Here is a 20,901-nt window from a genome sequence, read left to right as displayed (position 1 = left end):
ACAAATGTTGAGTATTAAGAATTGTAAGACTTTTCAGATTCTCAAAATTCCCTTTTGTTTCCCTCATTCTTTTGTTGCTGAGCTGCTTATTTGAAGGTATTGAAACTAGTGGTGTGGGAGCGCGCCAGATAGCAAAAGACCTTTAATGCTGTCCCGTTCATAATCAAATCTTTTAATCGGAACAAACATTGTCTTTCTACTTCTTTAGTATCTTCCTCATCACAGACATTCATAGGCAAGAAAGGAAAGCTCTTGAGTTTATTCCTTTCCTGTATTCGTTCCAGGCATTCAATAAGTTACTTAATAACAGAGTTGGAAGGGCCCTTGGAGGTCTTCTAGTCCAACCCCCTACTATTTCAGACAAATGGCCGTCCCATCTCTTCTTAAAAACCTCTGGTTTTGGAGCATCCACCACCTCTGAAGACAAGCCGTTCCACTGATTAATTGTTCTCCTCACTGTCAGGAAATTTCTCCTTAGTTCTAGGCTTGCTCTCTCCATGATTAATTTCCATCCATTGCTTCTTGTTCTGCCACATGTAATCTCTTGAAAATAACTTATTTCTGTTTGTTTCAACCCAGATGTATCTTCCAGGGCAGCTGCTCTGGAGGACCTGCCTCTTTCACAGACATGACAGAACTAAAAGGACATAAGACCCACTCTGAAATCCATCAGCCAACATGACAATACAAGCCGAGGCCTTAGCAGAGGTTTTTACCCATACAATTCCCCACCCCAATAAAATAGTTTCCCAAGAAACAATTGTTGCTATCTCTCGATCTCATTTGGAGCCTGAATGTCAGGGGCACCTAACTTGAGGCTAACTAAATCATTTATTTTATACTGCATGGCTTTTTTCCACAGCTTCTATCCAGGAGCAAAACAGAGTCAAATAGCAAACATAACAAGCTCATTATCCATAAAATGCCATCCGATATTTCTCTCACGATCATTTTCAGAGAAGCCTATTGCTACCTAGAATTGCAGACTTTATTTGAAAAGGGGTTGGATTTGTTTTTATTTATCTGCTTGTTTGTTGTTGTTTTTCCCCCCCAGGAGGAAAACTGAATCAAAACAAAAATGAAAGAATCCCACTGTCCGTTAAAAGTTACTCTGAAGCTAGCAGTCGCAATTGTTTTGAGTTCAGACTTTAAGGAAAACTAACTCTTAAGTACAGATTTTCCACCTCAGAATGTTTTTTTCCCCTGCAGCAAAAGTGAGATAAAATGGAAATGTATAAGGCCCACTGTACTTAAAAAGGCACCTCATTCTAATTGTCCAAAAGTTATTTTGAGTCAGGACTTCAAAGCCTTCTAATCCTAACTGTAAGTTCAGAGTTTCCTCTGCATGGCTGTTTCCCATAGGTTTTCTACAGATGTAAAACTGAGTCAAAATAGAAAGGTAAAACACCCACTGTCACTATTAAGGCATCCTGAATTTGTGACACTTGTTTTGATTCCAGACTTCAAAAAAGTCTAACCCTAACCTAAGGGCTGACTTTCCCCTCCCCCTCAATTTTTGCCCTAACTTTTCACTAAGGGCAAAATTTGAAGATGCAAAATGCAAATGTAAGAGTTCCACTTATTTTGTACTCCAAGTGTAACTTTCACACATGTTATGAGCTCAGACCTCAAGGCATGTTAACCCTAATTATCTGGAGATTCTCTATTAAATGTCTTTTTCCCATAGCTTTTGCCTTGAAGGAAAGATGAGCAAAAAGGGAAATGTAAGATTCTTTGTGTTAAATATAAAAAAGCACTCCAAATCTAACCATCACAGTCCTTTGTCAGTCCCTACTCTAAGCTTAAGTACAGGGTTTTTTCCCCCCTCAGAATATATTTGTCCCATAGTTTTTTTCCATGAGTAACGCTCAGCAAAAAGAAAATGCAATATGCTCACTATACATACAATCTCAATCTGAATTTAAACTTCATGCTTGTTCTAAATTAGATTTCAGGGATTGCTAACCCTAGACCTTATCACAGATTCAGTTTTTCCCATAGCTTTTCCATAGGATAAAACTAAGCCCAAGAAACAACCCCAAAATGTAACAGCTCACGAAGGATAAAATGTCAACTCCAATCTTACCATCCACTGCTTAAAAGCCATTGTCAGAATCAAATTAAATGAGTGTTGGAAGGCAGTGTAATTAAAAATCACCCATCTGAATAAGTAGTTTGTGGGAGTTTCTAGCCAAGCTAAGGAAGTCCATCCTTATTATCCTGAATCAGACAAAATCTATTAGTTTAAAGTATTATGTTAGGAAAAATCAACTGCAGATGAGGTACATGTTTTTGTGCAGAATTATACTCCATAAATGGTCTCTAGGTTAAAAAAACCCCATTAACAGATTAGTTATTTAAGTGCAAGGTTATTTTTTTGACATTGAAGCATGCTCACAAAGGACTTATAATGAACAGTAAGACGCATAAGGTAGCCTAGTATCTTTTAGCATCCACAGAGCCAATTCTGTACGCTTTTTTGAGAAAATGCTTAACAAGAAAATTAGTGGTGAGAAGAAAAAAGTCAATCTTCCATAGTCTTTGAACTTTACATCATTGTCATTGTGTGCAAAAAGTGAGCCAGACCTGATTATTGCATTTCCAGCAGTTTTTGAGCATGAATTATCTATTTTGGCAATCTGCTCGGTGGCAAGCCTCCCCTCCCCCATGAATAAACATCTTGCATCAATTTTCTCTTGAGTGTCAGATCTGCAGTAAATGTAATATTTATCTTCTATGGGTATCGTCGTTGCTGCGTATCAAATGTTGTGTTTCAGTCCCTGATTTTTGTGGGAGAGCAGATGCTGCATGATCCCATTTCCTACCTCAAAGATAACAAGCTTGCCTTTGAAAATGGCCAGGAAGTGACGTGGCTCCTTGCCCATGTTCACTCGGACCTGCACAGGTTCCCCATTGAACTGCTGATCCATTTGCACAGCAAGATATGCTGAGGCTGCAAGCTCATCCACTGTTGCATGGCGTCCCTGGACCCAAAGAAAACATCACATGGTTTAAGTTGGAAGGATATGTAGCTGCTATTGTCATCTTACACTTACAGTACATTGGTTAAGAATTAAATAATAATAATAATAATAATAATAATAATAATAATAATAATAATAATAATAATAATAATAATTAGTAGTAGTAGTAGTAGTAGTAGTAGTTGGAAGGGACCTGGAGGTCATCTAGTCCAACCCCCTGCTCAGACAGGAAACCCTATACCATTTCAAGCAAATGGCTGTCCAGTCTCTTCTTAAAAACTTCCAGTGTTGGAGAATTCACAACTTCTAGAGGCAGGTTGTTCCACTGGTTAATTGTTCTAACTGTCAGGAAGTTTCTCCTTAGTTCTAGGTTGCTTCTCTCCTTGACTAGTTTCCATCCATTGCTTTTTGTCCTGCTTTCAGGTGCTTTGGAGAATAGCTTGACTCCCTCTTCTTTGTGGCAGCCCCTGAGATATCTCATTAGTGGTCTTGGAATTAGACTGGAGAGATCTGGGTTCAAATCTTCATTTAGCCCTATAATCACTGGCTGATGGTAACATCAGGATCCCTCTGTCTAATCTACTTCACAAAACTTTTATGTAGGTAAAATCTCTCCATGTCTATCTAAGCTTGTTAGGGAGAGATTTGAATTCAGATTTTATAAGAGTAGCTACTAACACTTTGGATTAATTGCAAGAGATGATAAATCTACTTCACAAGGAAATATGACATCTTTATTCCCAACTAGCTCTGACATTTCAGTTGTAAAACACTATGATGAGATGTCTGTGGAGATTCGGTCTCTATGATTTCATCATAGTTTAGACAACTATGATGAAATCAGCAAATTTGAAAAGTGCTGTCTCTGTCCTCATATCAGTTGTCTCACTGAAATTTTGACATTTATCCTTATTTTTTCTCCTTTACAGCTAAAAACATGTGAGGGGTGGCGAGGGGGGGAGGATTTGAACAAGGCAATGACACAGAAATAAAGATCTGGGCCTGTTCCAGATCTGGCTCCAAATCAGGGTTTCCAGTGCCATCTATATGGAAGACCCAAAGGTGCTTTTTTTCAGGAGGCAACTGGACTTTTTTGTGTTTCTTTTTGAAGATGTTTCGCTTCTCATCCAAGAAGCTTCTTCAGCTCTTGGGACAACCTGGATGACTGAGATTCTCCATAGACTCTATGGAGGACATTCTCTTGAAATTGCTAATATATATTGTGGACCTCCCCTTCATGGATTACTGCCTTGTCGTGGCGAAGGGGCTTGCGTAATTCAATGAAGCTATGAGCTATGCCGTGCAGGGCCACCCAAGACGGACAGGTCATAGCTGAGAGTTCTGACAAAACGTGATCCACTGGAGAAGGAAATGGCAACCCACTCCAGTATCTTTGCCATGAAAACCCTATGGACAGTACCAAAAGGCAAAACGATATGACGCTGGAAGATGAGCCCCTCAGGTCGGAAGGCGTCCAATATGCTACTGGGGAAGAGCAGAGGGCTAGTACTAGTAGCGCCAGAAAGAATGAAGCGACTGGGCCAAAGCCGAAAGGACGCTCAGCTGTGGATGTGTCTGGTGGTGAAAGGAAAGTCCGATGCTGTAAAGATTTTTTCTCCATAGGAACCTGGAATGTAAGATCCATGAATCAAGGAAAGCTGGACGTGGTCAAACAAGAGATGACAAGACTGAACATCGACATCTTAGGTATCAGCGAACTAAAATGGACAGGAATGGGTGAATTTAATTCAGATGACCATCAGGTATACTACTGCGGGCAAGAATCCCTCAGAAGAAATGGAGTAGCCTTCATAGTTAATAAAAGAGTAGGAAAATCAATACTGGGATACAATCCTCAAAATGACAGAATGATCTCAGTTCGAATCCAAGGGAAACCATTCAATATCACAGTAGTCCAAGTCTATGCCCCAACCACCAGTGCTGAAGAGGATGAAATTGACCGGTTCTATGAAGCCCTACAGCACCTTATAGAAGTAACACCAAAAAATGATGTCCTTATCATCATGGGGGATTGGAATGCTAAAGTAGGAAGCCAAAAGATAACTGGAATAACAGGCAAGTTTGGCCTTGGAGTACAAAATGAAGCAGGGCACAGGCTGATAGAATTTTGTCAAGAGAATACGATGGTCATAGCAAACACTCTTTTCCAACAACCCAAGAGACGGCTCTACACATGGACATCACCAGATGGTCAACACAGAAATCAGATTGACTATATGCTCTGCAGCCAAAGATGGAGAAGCTCTATACAGTCGGTAAAAACAAGACCAGGAGCTGACTGTGGCTCAGACCATGAGCTTCTCCTTGCAAAGTTTAGGCTTAAACTGAAGAAAGTAGGGAAAAGCACTAGGCCACTCAGGTACGAATTAAATCATATCCCTGTTGAATATACAGTAGAGGTGACAAATAGATTTAAGGAATTAGATCTGATAGACAGAGTGCCTGAAGAACTATGGACAGAGGTTCGCGACATTGTACAACAGGTAGCAACCAAAACCATCCCAAAGAAAAAGAAATGCAAGAAAGCAAAATGGCTGTCTGAGGAAGCTTTGCAAATAGCTGAGGAAAGGAGGAAAGCGAAAGGCAAGGGAGAAAAACATAGATATGCCCAATTGAATGCAGAATTCCAGAGAATAGCTAGAAGAGATAAGAATGCCTTCTTAAATGAACAGTGCAAAGAAATAGAAGAAAACAATAGAATAGGGAGGACCAGAGATCTTTTCAAGAAAATTGGAGAGATGAAGGGAACATTCCATGCAAAAATGGGCATGATAAAGGACCAAAATGGTAGGGACCTAACAGAGGCAGAAGAGATTAAGAAGAGGTGGCAAAATTACACAGAAGAACTATACAAGAATGAGCTTAATGTCCCAGATAATCACAATGAGGTGGTCACTGACCTCGAGCCAGACATCCTAGAATGTGAAGTGAAGTGGGCCTTAGAAAAGCTGAGCAACAACAAAGCTAGTGGAGGTGACAGTATTCCAGCTGAGCTATTCAAAATCTTAAAAGACAGTGCAGTAAAAGTGCTACACTCAATTTGCCAGCAAATTTGGAAAACTCAACAGTGGCCACAGGATTGGAAAAGATCAGTTTACATTCCAATTCCAAAGAAAGGCAGTGCCAAAGAATGTTCAAACTATCGCACCATTGCACTCATTTCTCATGCTAGTAAAGTCATGCTTAAAATCCTACAAGCTAGACTTCAGCAGTATGTGGATCGAGAACTACCAGAAGTACAGGCAGGATTTCGAAGAGGCAGAGGAACTAGAGATCAAATTGCTAACATACGCTGGATCATGGAGAAAGCTAGGGAGTTCCAGAAAAACATCTACTTCTGCTTCATTGACTATGCTAAAGCCTTTGATTGTGTGGATCATAACAAACTGTGGCAAGTTCTTAAAGAGATGGGAGTACCAGACCATCTTATTTGTCTCTTGAGAAACCTATATGCGGGTCAAGAAGCAACAGTGAGAACTGGACACGGAACCACTGATTGGTTCAAAATTGGGAAAGGAGTCCGGCAAGGCTGTATACTGTCACCCTGCCTATTTAACTTATATGCAGAGCACATCATGAGAAAGGCAGGGCTAGATGAATCAAAAGTTGGAATTAAGATTGCTGGAAGAAATATCAACAACCTAAGATACGCAGATGATACCACTCTAATGGCAGAAAGTGAAGAAGAACTAAAGAGCCTCTTGTTGCGGGTGAAGAAGGAGAGTGCAAAACTTGGGTTGAAACTTAACATTAAGAAAACCAAGATCATGGCCTCTGGCCCTCTCAATTCCTGGCAAATAGATGGGGAAGAAATGGAGGTAGTGACAGATTTTGTTTTCCTGGGCTCCAAGATCACTGCAGATGGGGACTGTAGCCAAGAAATTAAAAGACGCTTGCTCCTGGGGAGGAAAGCCATGGCAAATCTAGACAGCACACTAAAAAGCAGAGACATCACCCTGTCAACAAAAGTGCGTATAGTCAAGGCTATGGTCTTCCCAGTTGCAATGTATGGCAGTGAAAGCTGGACCATAAGAAAGGCTGAGCGCCAAAGAATTGAAGCCTTTGAGCTATGGTGCTGGAGAAGACTCCTGCGAGTCCCTTGGACTGCAAGGCGATCAAACCGGTCAGTCCTAGAGGAGATCAACCCTGACTGCTCTTTAGAAGGCCAGATCCTGAAGCTAAAACTCAAATACTTTGGCCACCTAATGAGAAGGAAGGACTCACTGGAGAAGAGCCTAATGCTGGGAAAGATTGAGGGCAATAGAAGAAGGGGACGACAGAGAATGAGGTGGTTGGATGGAGTCACTGAAACAGTAGGCGTGAGCTTAGATGGACTCCAGAAGATGGTAGAGGACAGGAAGGCCTGGAGGAACATTGTCCATAGGGTCGCGATGGGTCGGACACGACTTCGCAACTAACAACAACAACAATTGTGGACCTAGGAAGATTCAGGGAGGGCTCAAGGAAACAAATCACTTTATAGCAAATTCTAGTACAACCTAAATATTCTTAGGCCTTGGAGAATAATTCTTTCATTGCCTAGTGTGTAAGTCAGTGCTTCCCAATTCTTTTCCTTCATGAGCCCAAACCCCCTAGCAGAATGTCCTTTTTACCCAATGTAGGGAAAACACTTTAAGTCAATTTAAATATCCCTGTTGTGATAGGTTCATGTGTTATTACCAAAACAAAACCCACTTTCACCCAATTTGGGATAATTGGAATGAGCAATAAGTAAATCTTGAAATGTAGTTCAATTATGTCAGTTAAGGGCAATTCAGTCCTGGTCTGAATTTAAAGAAATTGACCTGTTAAGAATGTCTATGGAGATTCTCAGTCATCCAGGTTATAGTTGTCCCAGAGAGGCTTTTTCAAAAAACCAACTGGACTTCTTTTGGTGTTTTTTTCCTTGAAGACATTTTGTTTCTCATCCCAGAAGCTTCTTCAGTTCAAAGCAAGAACTGAAGAAGCTTCTTGGATGAGAAGCAAAATGTCCTCAAGGAAAAAACAAGAAAGTCCAGTTGCCTTTTGAAAAAGCACCTTTGGGACACCTGTGAAGAAGCTATACATTAGAGATTCTACACTTACCTGCCAAATGTAAAGTATGTAATGTGGCTTATTTTTCAATTCATAGGTATACAGGATTAAATAGCAATCTCCACCATAGAAAAATCCATGCCATTGTTTCTCCACTTCTACCAACTCCAGGTTCTCAATTCTCCAGACCTAGAGGTGACGAAACAAAGGATACATATAGCTGTTGGAAAAAATTTGTAGCCTTCCTAACTTTTGACTTGTTGAGACAGTCCAGAATAGTAGTAGTAGTAGTAGTAGTAGTAACAACAGCAACAACAACAAAAACACCACAAGGCACTTGCTTTGTGGACTGGTAGTTGGAATGGATGCACAACCTTACCTACACCTGTTGACTAACTAACATGTCAAGACCTGCATAGATATTACAGATATTTCCTATAAATCCTTACTTGCAATGAAAAAAAAAAGAACATACATGAAATGATAGGAAAATGTGGGATAGTTAGAAATTGATGATAACTCTGTCTGGACTTTCAGTAAAAACCTGTGAAGAAGACAAATGTGTTTTCACATTAATAGTTTCATCTGGAAGCACACCAGATTCCAGCAGGCATATTTTTCATGCTTCCAACATTCTAGCATTTGTGACCTTTCATATGTATAAGCACAGATATGGATCCCTCCAAATGTCAAAAGCAAAGAGACAAACACTCATATTTTAAAACCAGTCTATATAATAGGAACGTAAAGTGGAGTCCCTGCAGATTTTACTCCGCTGGTCGTTGCTGACTTTAGGGGCGGTGCTCATCTCCATTTCAAGGCCATTGATACAGCACTGTCCGAAGATGTTTCCACGGACATGTGGTCAGCATGACGTCACGGAGTGCTTTTACAGACCTCAGAATATATCATGCCTGGCATGATGACGGTGCTATGTTGTCAAAACAGCATCTCTGTGCCTACAGAATTCGCTATTTCCTATCAAGAAAATTCAGTTTAAGAAACAGGAAAAAAAGAAGTTGGTTTATATTCGCAAGAAAGTCAACAGAGAAAATCCAGCTTCCACAGCAGAATAGAAATTGTAACTCTCACCTCAGCTTTTCCTTCCCCGTCGTCTACCATCCTCTCCTGGGCTGCCAACTGTGGCAAAGCAAGCAAAGCCGAAACATCAAATCCCTCCTGGCTCACCTTAGCTTGAAAGGAAGGATGGGATCATTTTAGACCAGAGCTCTGTAAGGTGGAAAGCATGCTCTCACAGGAAGATGGGTGAAATTAAAGAAATCAAAGGCATTTAAACATCATGATTAAATAGAGGCACATCACAAATCAGATGGGCCTGAATTAGGCAAGAAGAATAGGTGGCCCTCCAGAGATTGCTGAGCCACTGAGTATCTCCCTCTTGAGAATTGCAATATTAGGGAGGAATAGAGGGAGAGACAGATTGTCGCTATCTGTTTTGAGGACTGGAGCAAGGATTTGTGCAGAGGTGAATAATGACTGAACAGCTGAGGGGTCCCAATTCATACTTCCAGCCTACAGCAGTGGTGTGTGTGTGTGTGTGTGTGTGTTTGTGCGCATGTAATGCTCATGCTTTCATCCTAAAAATTCCATCCATCCCCAGATCATGTTGATGAGATAGTTTCAGTATGGAAATCATTATATTTAGATTCTACCTTTACTTTCTACAACTCAGGATGCCACATATAATGTTTCCACCTCCTATTTTCCTCACATGATCCTCGTGAGGTTGTTTGGACTGCAAAGCAGGACCTGGCCTGCTTTCATGACCACGGAAGGACTAGTCTCTTGGTTTCTAGCCCAGCACTTAGCTAGTATACCAAATTTACTCTCTATAACTTGAGGTGATCGCTAAATAGCAGCAAAAAATCCCAGAGAGCCCTAATTCTTTGGTGCCATCTAATGGCAGTCTGAATTTTTGTAGGCCTGAAGCCTTGTTACAAGTTGGTTTCAACCGCAGGAAAGGGTCAGATGAGGATGTTACTTAATTCTCTTTTCAGATGGCATTTGGCGTCGTATTCAGCCACAAGATCTTTCTTACCGATTCTTCCTGCGTTGTAGGCTATTCCTAGCCCTACGGTCTGTTCCTGGACTTTCCAGTTCTGAAACAGCTGCTTGAACATGGCCGACTCTGCTCCATCATGTACAGTCTCCACATTGGTGCTGGGAGGATAGCCTTTCTTCCTAATAAATTCCTACAGGAACCAGACAAATGGCAGAACAACTCTGTTTCCACAATATACTTAAACTCTGTTGTGCCAAATTAGATAACAGAAGCAAAAACGGCTATTTACTGTATGTAAGCATGATTCTGCTGACTTGATTCTAGGGAAGTGAGAATTGTGTGGGTGAGTAAGTCAAATGCCATGAGAATGGAGTACATCTGAAGTATGTATGATAAAAGAAAGCCTTTCGAAAGGGTGATGAATTAACCTGGATTGAATCCAAATCAGTGATCAGCAGAGGAAAAAAGTCTTTTGAGGTGATTGGGTCGTAAAGAAATGATTTAGGAGAGCAGGTCAAAGGAAAGAAGATGAAGAAAATTGTGGTCAAACAGAGATGACAAAATCCTACAAAACTTTTTAAAAATAAAAGGGAATACACAAAGGAGAGTATGGATGGGGTGCAAGCAAAGATGGTTTGCCATGAGCAAAGGTTCCATAGAAGCAGAGTGAATAGTGATAGTATAAATCAAATATACCTGTATTTTCTTTCCTTTTCCATATGCTGTATTTTTTTTTGGCTTACTATGTCTTACTTCTTTTCTGCTGTTTGTGTAACACTGCAGACCCCAAAGGGGAAAAATATGATAGAAGTATATGGTTTGCCTTTTCTCTCCAGTAATTTTTCTTAGACATATTATCATATCTGGGCTGCAAAACTTCAGACAACCACAAGATGGCAGCAAAGTTACCTAAGATTCTCACTCTGCTGTCTTACAGGGCTGATTCAGAGTTTCCCTGGGCAGATCTAAGCAGTAGTTCATGCATACAATTGGCCTGCTGAAGATCCTGCTCTATCTAGTGATCACTGTGTGTATACAACCTGCAAAGGCATAATAATAATAACAATAATAACAAGAACAACAACAATAAAAAGTTGGAAGGTACATTGGAGGTCATCTAGTCCAACCCCCTGTTCAGGCAGGAAACCTTATACCAGACATGTCAAACTCGCAACGTCATGTGACATCCCGAGACATATTGGAGCTTTTTCTCCATTGCCAGCAATGGGGTGGGCACGGTTTCCTGATGACATGTCCGGCCCATGGGCCGGCAGTTTGACACCCCTGCCCTATACCATTTCAGACAAATGGCTGTCCATTTGTGCTTGTGTTGTTCTATTAGAATAGAGCCTGTTGCGAACTAACACTGATCTTAAACACACATAAGTGTGTTATAATTCTTTTAAATATTTCACACCACTAGCAACTGGAGCATGTAAGCTTTACTTTCCTTAAGAAATCTATTTAGAATCTAATTTTAAAAAGAGAAAATTAGGAAGCGGACAGTTGAGTTGGATTGTTCCACCATACCAGGGCTTTTGACATGGCTGTTTGTTTCTCCAACTTGGTGGCCCCTTTTCCCTTCCAGACATAGATTTTTATCCCACTGTGATCCAGAATGTAGCAATCCTAAGGCCAAAAGAAGATAATTAAGAACATGGTATAAATAGTTTAAATCATTTACTGCAAAAAAAATAGTTCAAATCAGTGGAAAAATGGCTTTCAGTGGCTGCTGAATTGGTTTTACAGTCATTGGGAAAGGCAGGTTTTAAGGCAGGAGTCTTAGTCTTCCCAGAAATCCCTCTTCAGCAAAGGCTGAAGCACATCTAAGGCCCCTCTCTAATGCCAAACTTAAACTGGACAGTGAGCAAAAATATTTGATACATTTTGTGTAGTAGCAGGATAAGGTCAAGTTTATTGTAGAGAGCAGCAAATGACAGACAAGTGAACAAATATTTCCACTTGTAGCATTCAGGTATTCCCAGCTATATTCACGCAACCCACTGTGATACAACTCAGCCAGTCACATTTTAGCCTAGCCAATTGCTCAAATCTCCAAGCTGTCTGGCTCATATCCAAGAATATCATTTGGCAGAAAATAGGGCTTTCTGACTAAACTGCGATTAAATTGACCATAGCAAACACAAACTTATGTCTCCAAAATCTTGTGCCAAAACACAGCCTCGTATGTTTGCCATATGTTTGGATTTTAATCCAATATTTCTAGGGAAACATTGTCAGCAAAAGAATGTAGAGCTTCAATCCACTTTATGTAATAATCCAACAGGCTACTCTCTTGATGTTTTGGAGCTAAGAAGCTCAATTTAGCACCACCTATGCCATGTCAATCTTAGACTTACGTTGTGGTTTAATAATTCCTGCCTGAGAGGACGTTTGGCTTCTTCTGTAATTTCTATTTGCCCTCCAGAGTCTGTAACACTAGAAAAGAAGAGAAAATTGCTTGGTTGGTTAGTCTGAGTGTTGGAAATGGCAGAATTCCTTAACTATTTCTTTTAGAATTCCTTACATATTTGATTCATTCTTCCCAGAGTATCTAGTGTGAAGTTTGATTCTGAGGTCACACAGGTACATGTAAATTGATTGATTAAGAGTAAATTAACCATTACAAATCAAATACCTATATCAATACTTCCCATTTCCAAAGAGACAATTACCATTCCATCTCTAATGCAGGGGCCAACTGAGTTACTATAAATAACTGATGTATAAGCATGTATGAATCCATCCAGAGAAACTATTGTTCAGTTGTGTGATTCATCAGCTGCTCCTTTTCTGTTTTAATGTCTTGGTATTTAGCTTCTGATTGTATTAACTATGATCTGGCACGGTGGAATGATTTGTGAATGTTCAGCAAGTATATATCCCTGACCTAGATCAAAAATGTGTGTTAAGTTACAATCTGACTATAATTTTACAGATTTAAAACCTGTATTTAAAATAAAAAAAATTTGGGAAAAATAGCTTCCTATCAAGTAAGTAGCAGCAGTGAAGAAGTTCCGATAAACTTCAGAGATAGTTTCAAAGATAACTACAGTAGCTTCAGAGATAATTTTGGTTTTGGTTTCAAAACCATTCACAGATCTACAAATTTGGTCCAATAAGGTTTATTTTATCAAGATCGACATACTTATTCCTGCTTTTCTTGCCTGGCTGACATTAATCTGTCTCTACCATCACTCTGCATGTCGGCTCCACTTCCCTTCCCTTCAGTTGCCATCTCTTTCATTTTTCCTCTCTCCTTGCCTTGACACACCAAATTCTACAAACCTCCATGTAAGGCACTCCAGTTTCCCCCAAATCTCACTTTTCCTTTCCTTTTCAAAGTGTTGTCAAAAGCTGAATTTGGCAATTTTTGTATTCTTCCAATCCACCTCCATCTATGAGTAATATAACATCTTTTCAATGGAAGTATCATTTATATTCATAGTCGAGCCTCGTTGTACAATGGCTGCATCACCTATGGTCAAGTCTTGGCCACAAGTAAAAACTTTTCAACATACTAATAGAGGAAGAGGCTGGCCTTCTGCCGTTGATCCACTATCTCATCAGAAACGGCAGGTTCAATTTTGTGAGTCCTTTCTCCCAGCTCACTCTCCAACACCTTCATCAAATCTGAACTGGCTTCTTCATCATCACCCTCTATGACCCCAATTTCAGCACGGCCTCCACGTTCTCTGTCGCGGATATCTTTGGCAAGAAGCATAGCCTAATAAAGAAAGAAGGGACATGGGAAGTTGCCTCGTATGCAATTGGACTATTGGCCTGTTGTCTAGGTCAGTTCAGTGGATCTTGGGTGGCATTGATTCTCTATGTCAGGGGCCTTCAAACTTGGCCCTTTTATGACTTGTGGACTCCAATTCCCAGAATTCCTCAGCCAGGCACGCTGGCTGAGGAATTCTGGGAGTTGAAGTCCACAAGTCATAAAAAGGCCAAGTTTGAAGACCTCTATGTACTGTATTAGGTAATTTATTTATTTATTTTATTTGTCAAAGTTATAGGGCCAGCCATCTCACCCAAAATGACTGTACAGTAAAAACCAAGAATTAAAACATTTTGTAAACCCATTAAAGGTATAAACACTGATAAAGAAGGCCTTGAGAGGGAATATGTTTACATGCAATATAACCAGCGTGCAGCTTTCCTATTACCAGGAGATCCCCAGGCTTGCTGAAAACAAACACATTTTGAGAACTTTATGGAAGGCCATAAGGGATGGGGCTAACCTCACCCCAGGAAGGATTATGCATAAGAAGGTGGATGCCATGGCAGAAAAGGCTCATCTCCTACCTAGACCCTGTCAGATGGAACACCTTTGCAGACAGGACCCACCGCATGTCTCTCTGCAGACCTAATGGGACTGGTAGATGTCTCTCAGGGAAGAGATGGTCTTTCAGATAACCTCAAATTGTCTCTGCCTTTTCTGAAATTTGTAGGGATGGTACCCAAGACCTTTTGCATCCCAACCATACACTCTTCCTCCGAGTTATGCTTGCCACGGTGTTACCATAAGCAGATACAGCTCATTTCATAACTTCTTTTAGCTCTCTGTGGCTTCATGTACTCCACAGATACACAAGATGAAGCTCTAGAGATCCATGTAGCTGCAAAGGCCTTAGGTGTGATGCTCCAAAAACAAAAACACTAAATAGAAGGGAATATTTATAGCTCAGGGTTGAAATGTGGGGTCCTTGTTACTTTCTGAGTTTGGTTGTTTTCTTGCATATGTTTCATTACCATACTAGGCACTTGTGATGTTACCTAATTTGGCAATGGAACATCTGCAAGAAAACCGCCAAGCTCAGAAAACACCAAGGACCCCACACAACACTAAATGCTACCCCTAAAATCTTCATTTGTGTGCAGTAAGAGAGAGAGAAATGGTTAAACACATGAAAATCTTGATAAGGACATTGATTTAATTTATATTAAAATGATAGGAAATGATTTCATTAAATATTAAATTTAGTTTTCAGTTTGGGACAGCCCCATTTTTTTTTATCCTAGCAATTTCTGGATTTGGAATAAGGTCTTCAGCTCAAAGAAAGTTCTATATCTCACATCCACAGAAACTGATATATTAAAACTGTTATGTACTGGGCTCATAGTAATAACACGTCGGTTGCTGGAGCAGCTAACGGCTCTCCAGAAACCCAGACTACAAGTCTCCAGCGCTACAATTGGCTATCCTTAGGCGGCAATGGTTGTTTCAAACCTATTGGCTGCCGCCTAGGGGCTAGACTATATATTGCAGCTAGTTGCAGTCATTTGCTCAGTACAGATTCTGCACAAAATAAAATATGAGTTTCCCTATACTCAGCTACCTCGTCTTCATTCCTGCGCCGAAGAACCCGCTATTTAACAAAACAATCTATGTCCGTGATGCTATTGGAACAAATATAACAAAGGAGTGTTTGTCTTCCATTTGTCTTACAATTTCCCCCCCCCCTTTTCTCTGCAAGGGAAGAATCTTCGGCGATTGAATTCTTCTCTTCTCCACTCCGTGGCCAATAGGACCTTAAGAAGGGACAGATCTGACCCAGGGACAACAGGAGCGAAGAGAAAGTTTTGCAAAATTCCCATGTGTCATAGAGTCTCAGACGAGGAGAAGTTCCACAATCCAAACCATCCTGCTACCCTTTTGGTCAGCGGTAAAACAATACCTTCAGCCGCTCCTGCTTGTTGCTTTCTGGGCCATTCCACTGGACAATGATTTTACCCAAATCTAGGAGGAACACATCACCAAGGTTAAAGCTGTCCCAGCTTATCTCCACCTGCAGGTGAGGAGGTACAAGAGCAGACAGGGAGGGATCAAAAGAGGCAGCCAATCACCATGTGTGGCTTACGTGAAATGTAGGAGTCAAACCCTGGTTGGGCCTCAGGCTCACCTCTCTGGCCATAATGCTCCTTTTCCCTTTGACGTGTAGAAGCCGCTTGACATTGTAGACATTGGTCTCTGTATGGTTGAAGCCAGATGCCCGGCCTCCTTTCTTGTAACTGTCCAAGTGAAAAAGAAAGGGAAAGGATACGATAGCCAGATAGGCTAGATAACAGTTACTGAGGATTAAGAATGCTTAATTTCGATTTCATGCTAAAGAGGGCCAAAGATGACCCTTAGAGATTTATTTATACAACTAATACCACCTGTGTGCATGAGGCCTGGTGACTAATTGTTTCAGGGAAATTCAGGAGACTGCAGGGACGGGGAGCGGAGGAAGCGCAGATTACCCCATCAGGAACGGGGACAGCCAATTTCCACCGGTATAGTTTTCTGTCAATTGCTGACAAGGATGGGTGGGGGCAGGGGGGGTGTTTCAAATCCACAGTGGGAAAGCCTGTTTTTAAATACCTACTGTGGCTTGACTATCTCCATCTAGTGGTTGGATTAAGTAATGCATCCCCCTTGAACTCGGCTCACAGATAATTCTAATAAAAGCAAAAGGGCATATTGTGGGAAGAAAACAAGTATTCACAATATCAGCACTTCAAAGTATCATTCCGCAACTTGGTGGTGTGAAATGCCATAACTGACATTGAAGCAAATACAGACACACATCATATTCACCATTAAAGAAAGCCTGCCCCCCCACCCCACCCCATGGCCTTCTTCTCAAATGACCTTCTCAGCCTTTTGGCAAAGATCAAGATACTCACATGACCCCTTTCTTAAAGTAGCCCTTGAAGAGGTCAGATTCATAGTCTTGCACCTCCCGGTGCTGCACTGGGACTCCGCCAAGATAGTCATCCAGTTGGATGGTATAAATGGCAGCAGACCCCTGCTCATCTTGTGAAGAGCGCCTTCCAATCCAGTAGTGAACATCATAGGAGATGATGTTGCCTGATTTACGGGTCTGCAGGTAGGATAAAGGTTATGAAGCACATAAAGCCGATGGAAGCTGAACACGTGGTGATTGTAAAAAACTGGGGTACCTGTACCTTTTATATTCCTTCAAAATAAATAAAGTATCTCAGTATCTGGGATGTTTCCATCTTAGTATTTCTATGAGTTTGTACCAAAAGTCCAAAAATATATATTTTTTAATCCTAGTGGTACGTTAATATTACTGCTAGAGAACTGAATGGCAGAACTTTATTTGCAGATAATCTGAGGTTCAAACTCCCAAGTTTAAAGCATGTTTCTCAGCCTTGGCAGCTTGAAGGTGTATGGACTTCAACTCCCAGAATTCCCCAACCAGTTGAAAGTCGAAGTCTATGCATCCTCTGGCTGCCAAGGTTGAGAAATACTTCTCTAAAGGTTAAAGAACTATTAGCTGTACAGTAGAGAGTAAAGACCTCCTTCACTGGGCTTGTCAAGTTTCGAAGCACAGTTTTGCTGGTGCAACAATTATCGCTTCTCAGCTTGCCAATGAACTTGGGGGGATGGAAAGGGGTTGGAATGCAGACTTCAAAGATCAAGAAGCCAGAATGTGAGAATCAAGGACAGAGCACCAGGTGTCTGGCCAGACGCAGAGACACTTTCTCATAACAATATTTTTTCACTTAATTGGGCAACGTGACCTGACCAAGAGGGAGGAGGGAGAATTCCATACTTTTACTATATGGGATTGGGTGGGGTCTTGGCAGAACTGGTTTTACTTTCATACGTGTTGAAAAGATGTACTCAATAAAGTTTTACATTAAGAGATCGGAATGCCTCGAAGATGTTTACTTGGTTGGATTTGTCAGTTGGAACTGTGATAGTGCTCTTCAATGCCAGCAATCAGTTCAGGAATTGGCTCATTTGTCTTCTTCTGATGTTATACAGTTACAATACATGTGGCAAAATGCTCATATCCATCTGATATGTTTGGCCTATGACTGCTAGTATTGTTTTTTGAGTATCTGGCATATTGAATCAAACACAAAAAGTTATATTATACAGAAATGCATCACAGCCAACTTTCAAGTTACTTACTGAAAGGAGAACATAGCAGTCGCCTTCATAGAAGCTGCCATGAGTTTTTGGAGGCACCAATACTAGATCCATATTCTGGAAAGAAGAACATACCATTAAAAGACGTGTCCGTGGCTTCACTCAAGATCTTGACCCATTGGGTCTCTGTCCAACCTCTCCAATCTAAAAGTATCCCTCCTTGGGCTGTTGGTTTGATCTCTGAGATTGGTGATTTGGCTGCAAATGTTTCATCTCCATTCGGAGGGACATCTTCAGTGCGATTTTAATTGTGTTCGTCTGTCAGAGCACTGGCCTTTAAATACCTTTATGGGTGATGTAAATTGGTGTGGTGTTGTTTGTCTGGATTTTTCTGAGTCATGGTCTGGTTTCAGGCTGTTTGATTGGCTGGTTGTTGTTGCTGGGCCACAGTCTTTGGTGTTTTAAGTATCATCTGTGTGATGCAAATGGTGTTTGTTGGTTTGGTTGCCTCTTAGTCATGGTCTGTTTTGGGGTTGTTCGGCTGTTGTTGAGATGTGGTCCATTTTCTTGTGGGGGGGGGTGGGGGGTGATTTTTGTTGCTGTGTGGTGGGGTGCCTGTTTGTTTGTTTTAAATGCTGCCTTCGGGATTGATTCGTTCTCAGTGGTTGGTAAATTAGGTCGACATTAATGTGTCTGTTTATTGGCTTATTGGTGGAGAACCCTCATTCCTGATGCCAATCAGCGTATTCAGGGCAGTTTCCTTCTACTGTAATTAAGTGTACTCAGGGCTTTTTTTGTCATAGAACGCTCAGAACGGAGTTCCGGCACCTTTTTTGGATGGAACCTTGTACGGTAGGCAAGGCGGGTTGTATGACATGTGTGAGTTCCGGCACCTTTTTCTTTTACAAAAAAAAGCACTGAGTGTACTAGACTTACATTTCTGTTGCTTACTTTGGCTTTAATTGTCCAGTTAAGGAATGCTCAGAAAGTATAGAGTGGCATTTTCTGATAGACATCTGGAAAGTTTTCAATCAATTGCAAAGGTTTCAATGCAATGACAAACAATAAGAACAGCCACTTCAAAGCTATGCCCATCCCATCTGGTACAGAAGTTGTACAGGTAGTCCTTGATTTTCAACCACAATTGAGCTCAAAATTTTTGTTGCCAAGTGAGACAGCTGTTAAAGTGTGTTTTGCCCCACTTTGTTAAGTGAATCACTGCACTTGGAAAAGGTCATCACATGACCCCGGGACACTGCAACCATCATAAATATGAGTCAGTTGCTGAGCGTCTGAATGTTGATCACGTGACCATAGGGATCCTGCAATGGTCTTAAGTCACTTCTTTCAGTGCCGCTGTAGCTTTGAACGGTCACTGAATGAACAGTTGTAAGTCGATGACTACCAGTACTGATAAATTCTGCATCCAAAATCAAATATGGGTGCCTTAGGTTAGTCCTTTGGCTCTGGGCTACAGTCAGATGCTGCAGAAAGGTAGACTTTTTGTAGAAAAATATGACCTTTTTTGTTTTCATTTCCTCCTAAAATGCCAGATGGGGAAAAAGGGAAAGAGGTCAGTGACTGACATATTTATGTTCTTACGCTATGAATATTTCACCACATATTCTCTAATTTGAGGAGAGAGGTGTTGAATTGTCTATTATCCTTTGCCTGCAAGAGTCATCTAATTCTGTCCAAAAACATAAGCACCCTGAATCTTTTACATTCGATTTTAAAAGAAGCTGACTGCAAGTCCCTTGTGTCTACTTTATACATATTTTGCCAGGTGGGGTTTTAAAAATGGTATTTCTATAGAGTCTGCTATTTTCATAAACTTTACTCATCAAACAGTGGGGGGGGAAGAGTACATTTAACACTCAGATTTAATCTCAGACACATCGAATATCCTCCAGATGAATAAACCGGCCCATAGACCAATCGTATGAAACAATTGTAAAACACCTTTTACAATCTAGCTAGGATGTCACTTCCTAGATTTTAGGTTCTAAAGAGGCCCATCATGGAACGAAATGGCGAACATTCAACAGTGAATCTGGAAGAAGACAGAAACCTTCAAATTAGTATGGCAAGAGCTGCATTTATCCCACCTCAACTCTCCAGATGATCAGTCCAGGCATATTGGTTACAGCCTTGAAGGCGCCGGTCAGAGCCATGCTCTCTTCCAGTCTTTGGAATATCCACAACCTGCCAAGCAAGAACAAGGGGTATCTTCTTTAGCATCCCCATGAAACCACTGAGAGACATCATCCACTGAAGGAGCATTATCAATCACGGATCATCCGCAAAGGCCTGTCTTCACTCCAGGCTCCCCATTCTGCCTTTTTTGGCTTAGAGAACATGCTGCAAGTAGTCATCCTTAGAGAGTTTGGTGGGTTAAGACCTATGGAGTAGTGCAAGGGTCTGCAACCTTGACAACTTTAAGACTTGTGGACTTCAGCTCCCAGAATTCTATGCTGTCTGAGGAATTCTGGGAGCTGAAGTCCACAAGTCTTAAAGTTGTCAAGGTTGCAGACCCCCTGAGTAGCGTCTTCAGTGGCAGGCCCTCGTGTTGGAATAACTTGCACCTGGAGGACCTGTCAGCTCCCGCCCTATTCTTTTCTTTTTAAAGGAACAACTGAAGAAGTCCCTCTTTCATGGGTCTTTTGCTGAATTGAGTTTTATGGAGGCAACATTTTTTATATATTTGTAACTGTTTAGGCTTTATGGATGTATTTAATGTATTGTTGTAAGCCACCTACAGTCATTCAAAGGCAGCATATAAATAATAGCAAAAAGAGCCTTGGTGGAGCAGTGGGCTAATGCCTCCTTAAGTAACACCAGCTGCCTGCAATTAGTGCAGGTTCGAGTCCCACCAGGCTCAAGGTTGACTCAGCCTTCGATCCTTCTGAGGTAGGTAAAATGAGGACCCAGATTGTTGGGGGCAATAA

The 20,901-nt window shown here is 41.1% G+C and overlaps 1 protein-coding gene across 1 annotated transcript in view; it reads right to left on the bottom strand.

Moving 5' to 3' along the window:
* The window catches only part of AVIL (advillin), a gene marked incomplete at both ends in the record, with an annotated part of 28,576 nt that extends 8,449 nt beyond the window's left edge, over positions 1–20,127 (bottom strand). Inside the window, 12 exons of the mRNA XM_081315496.1 lie at positions 2,826–2,984; positions 8,091–8,228; positions 9,132–9,232; positions 10,099–10,252; positions 11,593–11,691; positions 12,423–12,501; positions 13,584–13,789; positions 15,744–15,854; positions 15,969–16,077; positions 16,735–16,931; positions 17,996–18,070; positions 20,062–20,127. Coding sequence (XP_081171622.1) covers positions 2,826–2,984; positions 8,091–8,228; positions 9,132–9,232; positions 10,099–10,252; positions 11,593–11,691; positions 12,423–12,501; positions 13,584–13,789; positions 15,744–15,854; positions 15,969–16,077; positions 16,735–16,931; positions 17,996–18,070; positions 20,062–20,127 — 1,494 coding nt within the window. The remainder of the gene's footprint in view (positions 1–2,825; positions 2,985–8,090; positions 8,229–9,131; positions 9,233–10,098; positions 10,253–11,592; positions 11,692–12,422; positions 12,502–13,583; positions 13,790–15,743; positions 15,855–15,968; positions 16,078–16,734; positions 16,932–17,995; positions 18,071–20,061) is intronic.
* Positions 20,128–20,901: the final 774 nt, after the last annotated feature.

The sequence above is a fragment of the Vipera berus genome (assembly GCF_964194415.1).
Source record: "Vipera berus genome assembly, chromosome: 2".
Lineage (NCBI taxonomy): Eukaryota > Metazoa > Chordata > Lepidosauria > Squamata > Viperidae > Vipera > Vipera berus.
This window is presented reverse-complemented; position numbering and strand designations above follow the sequence as displayed.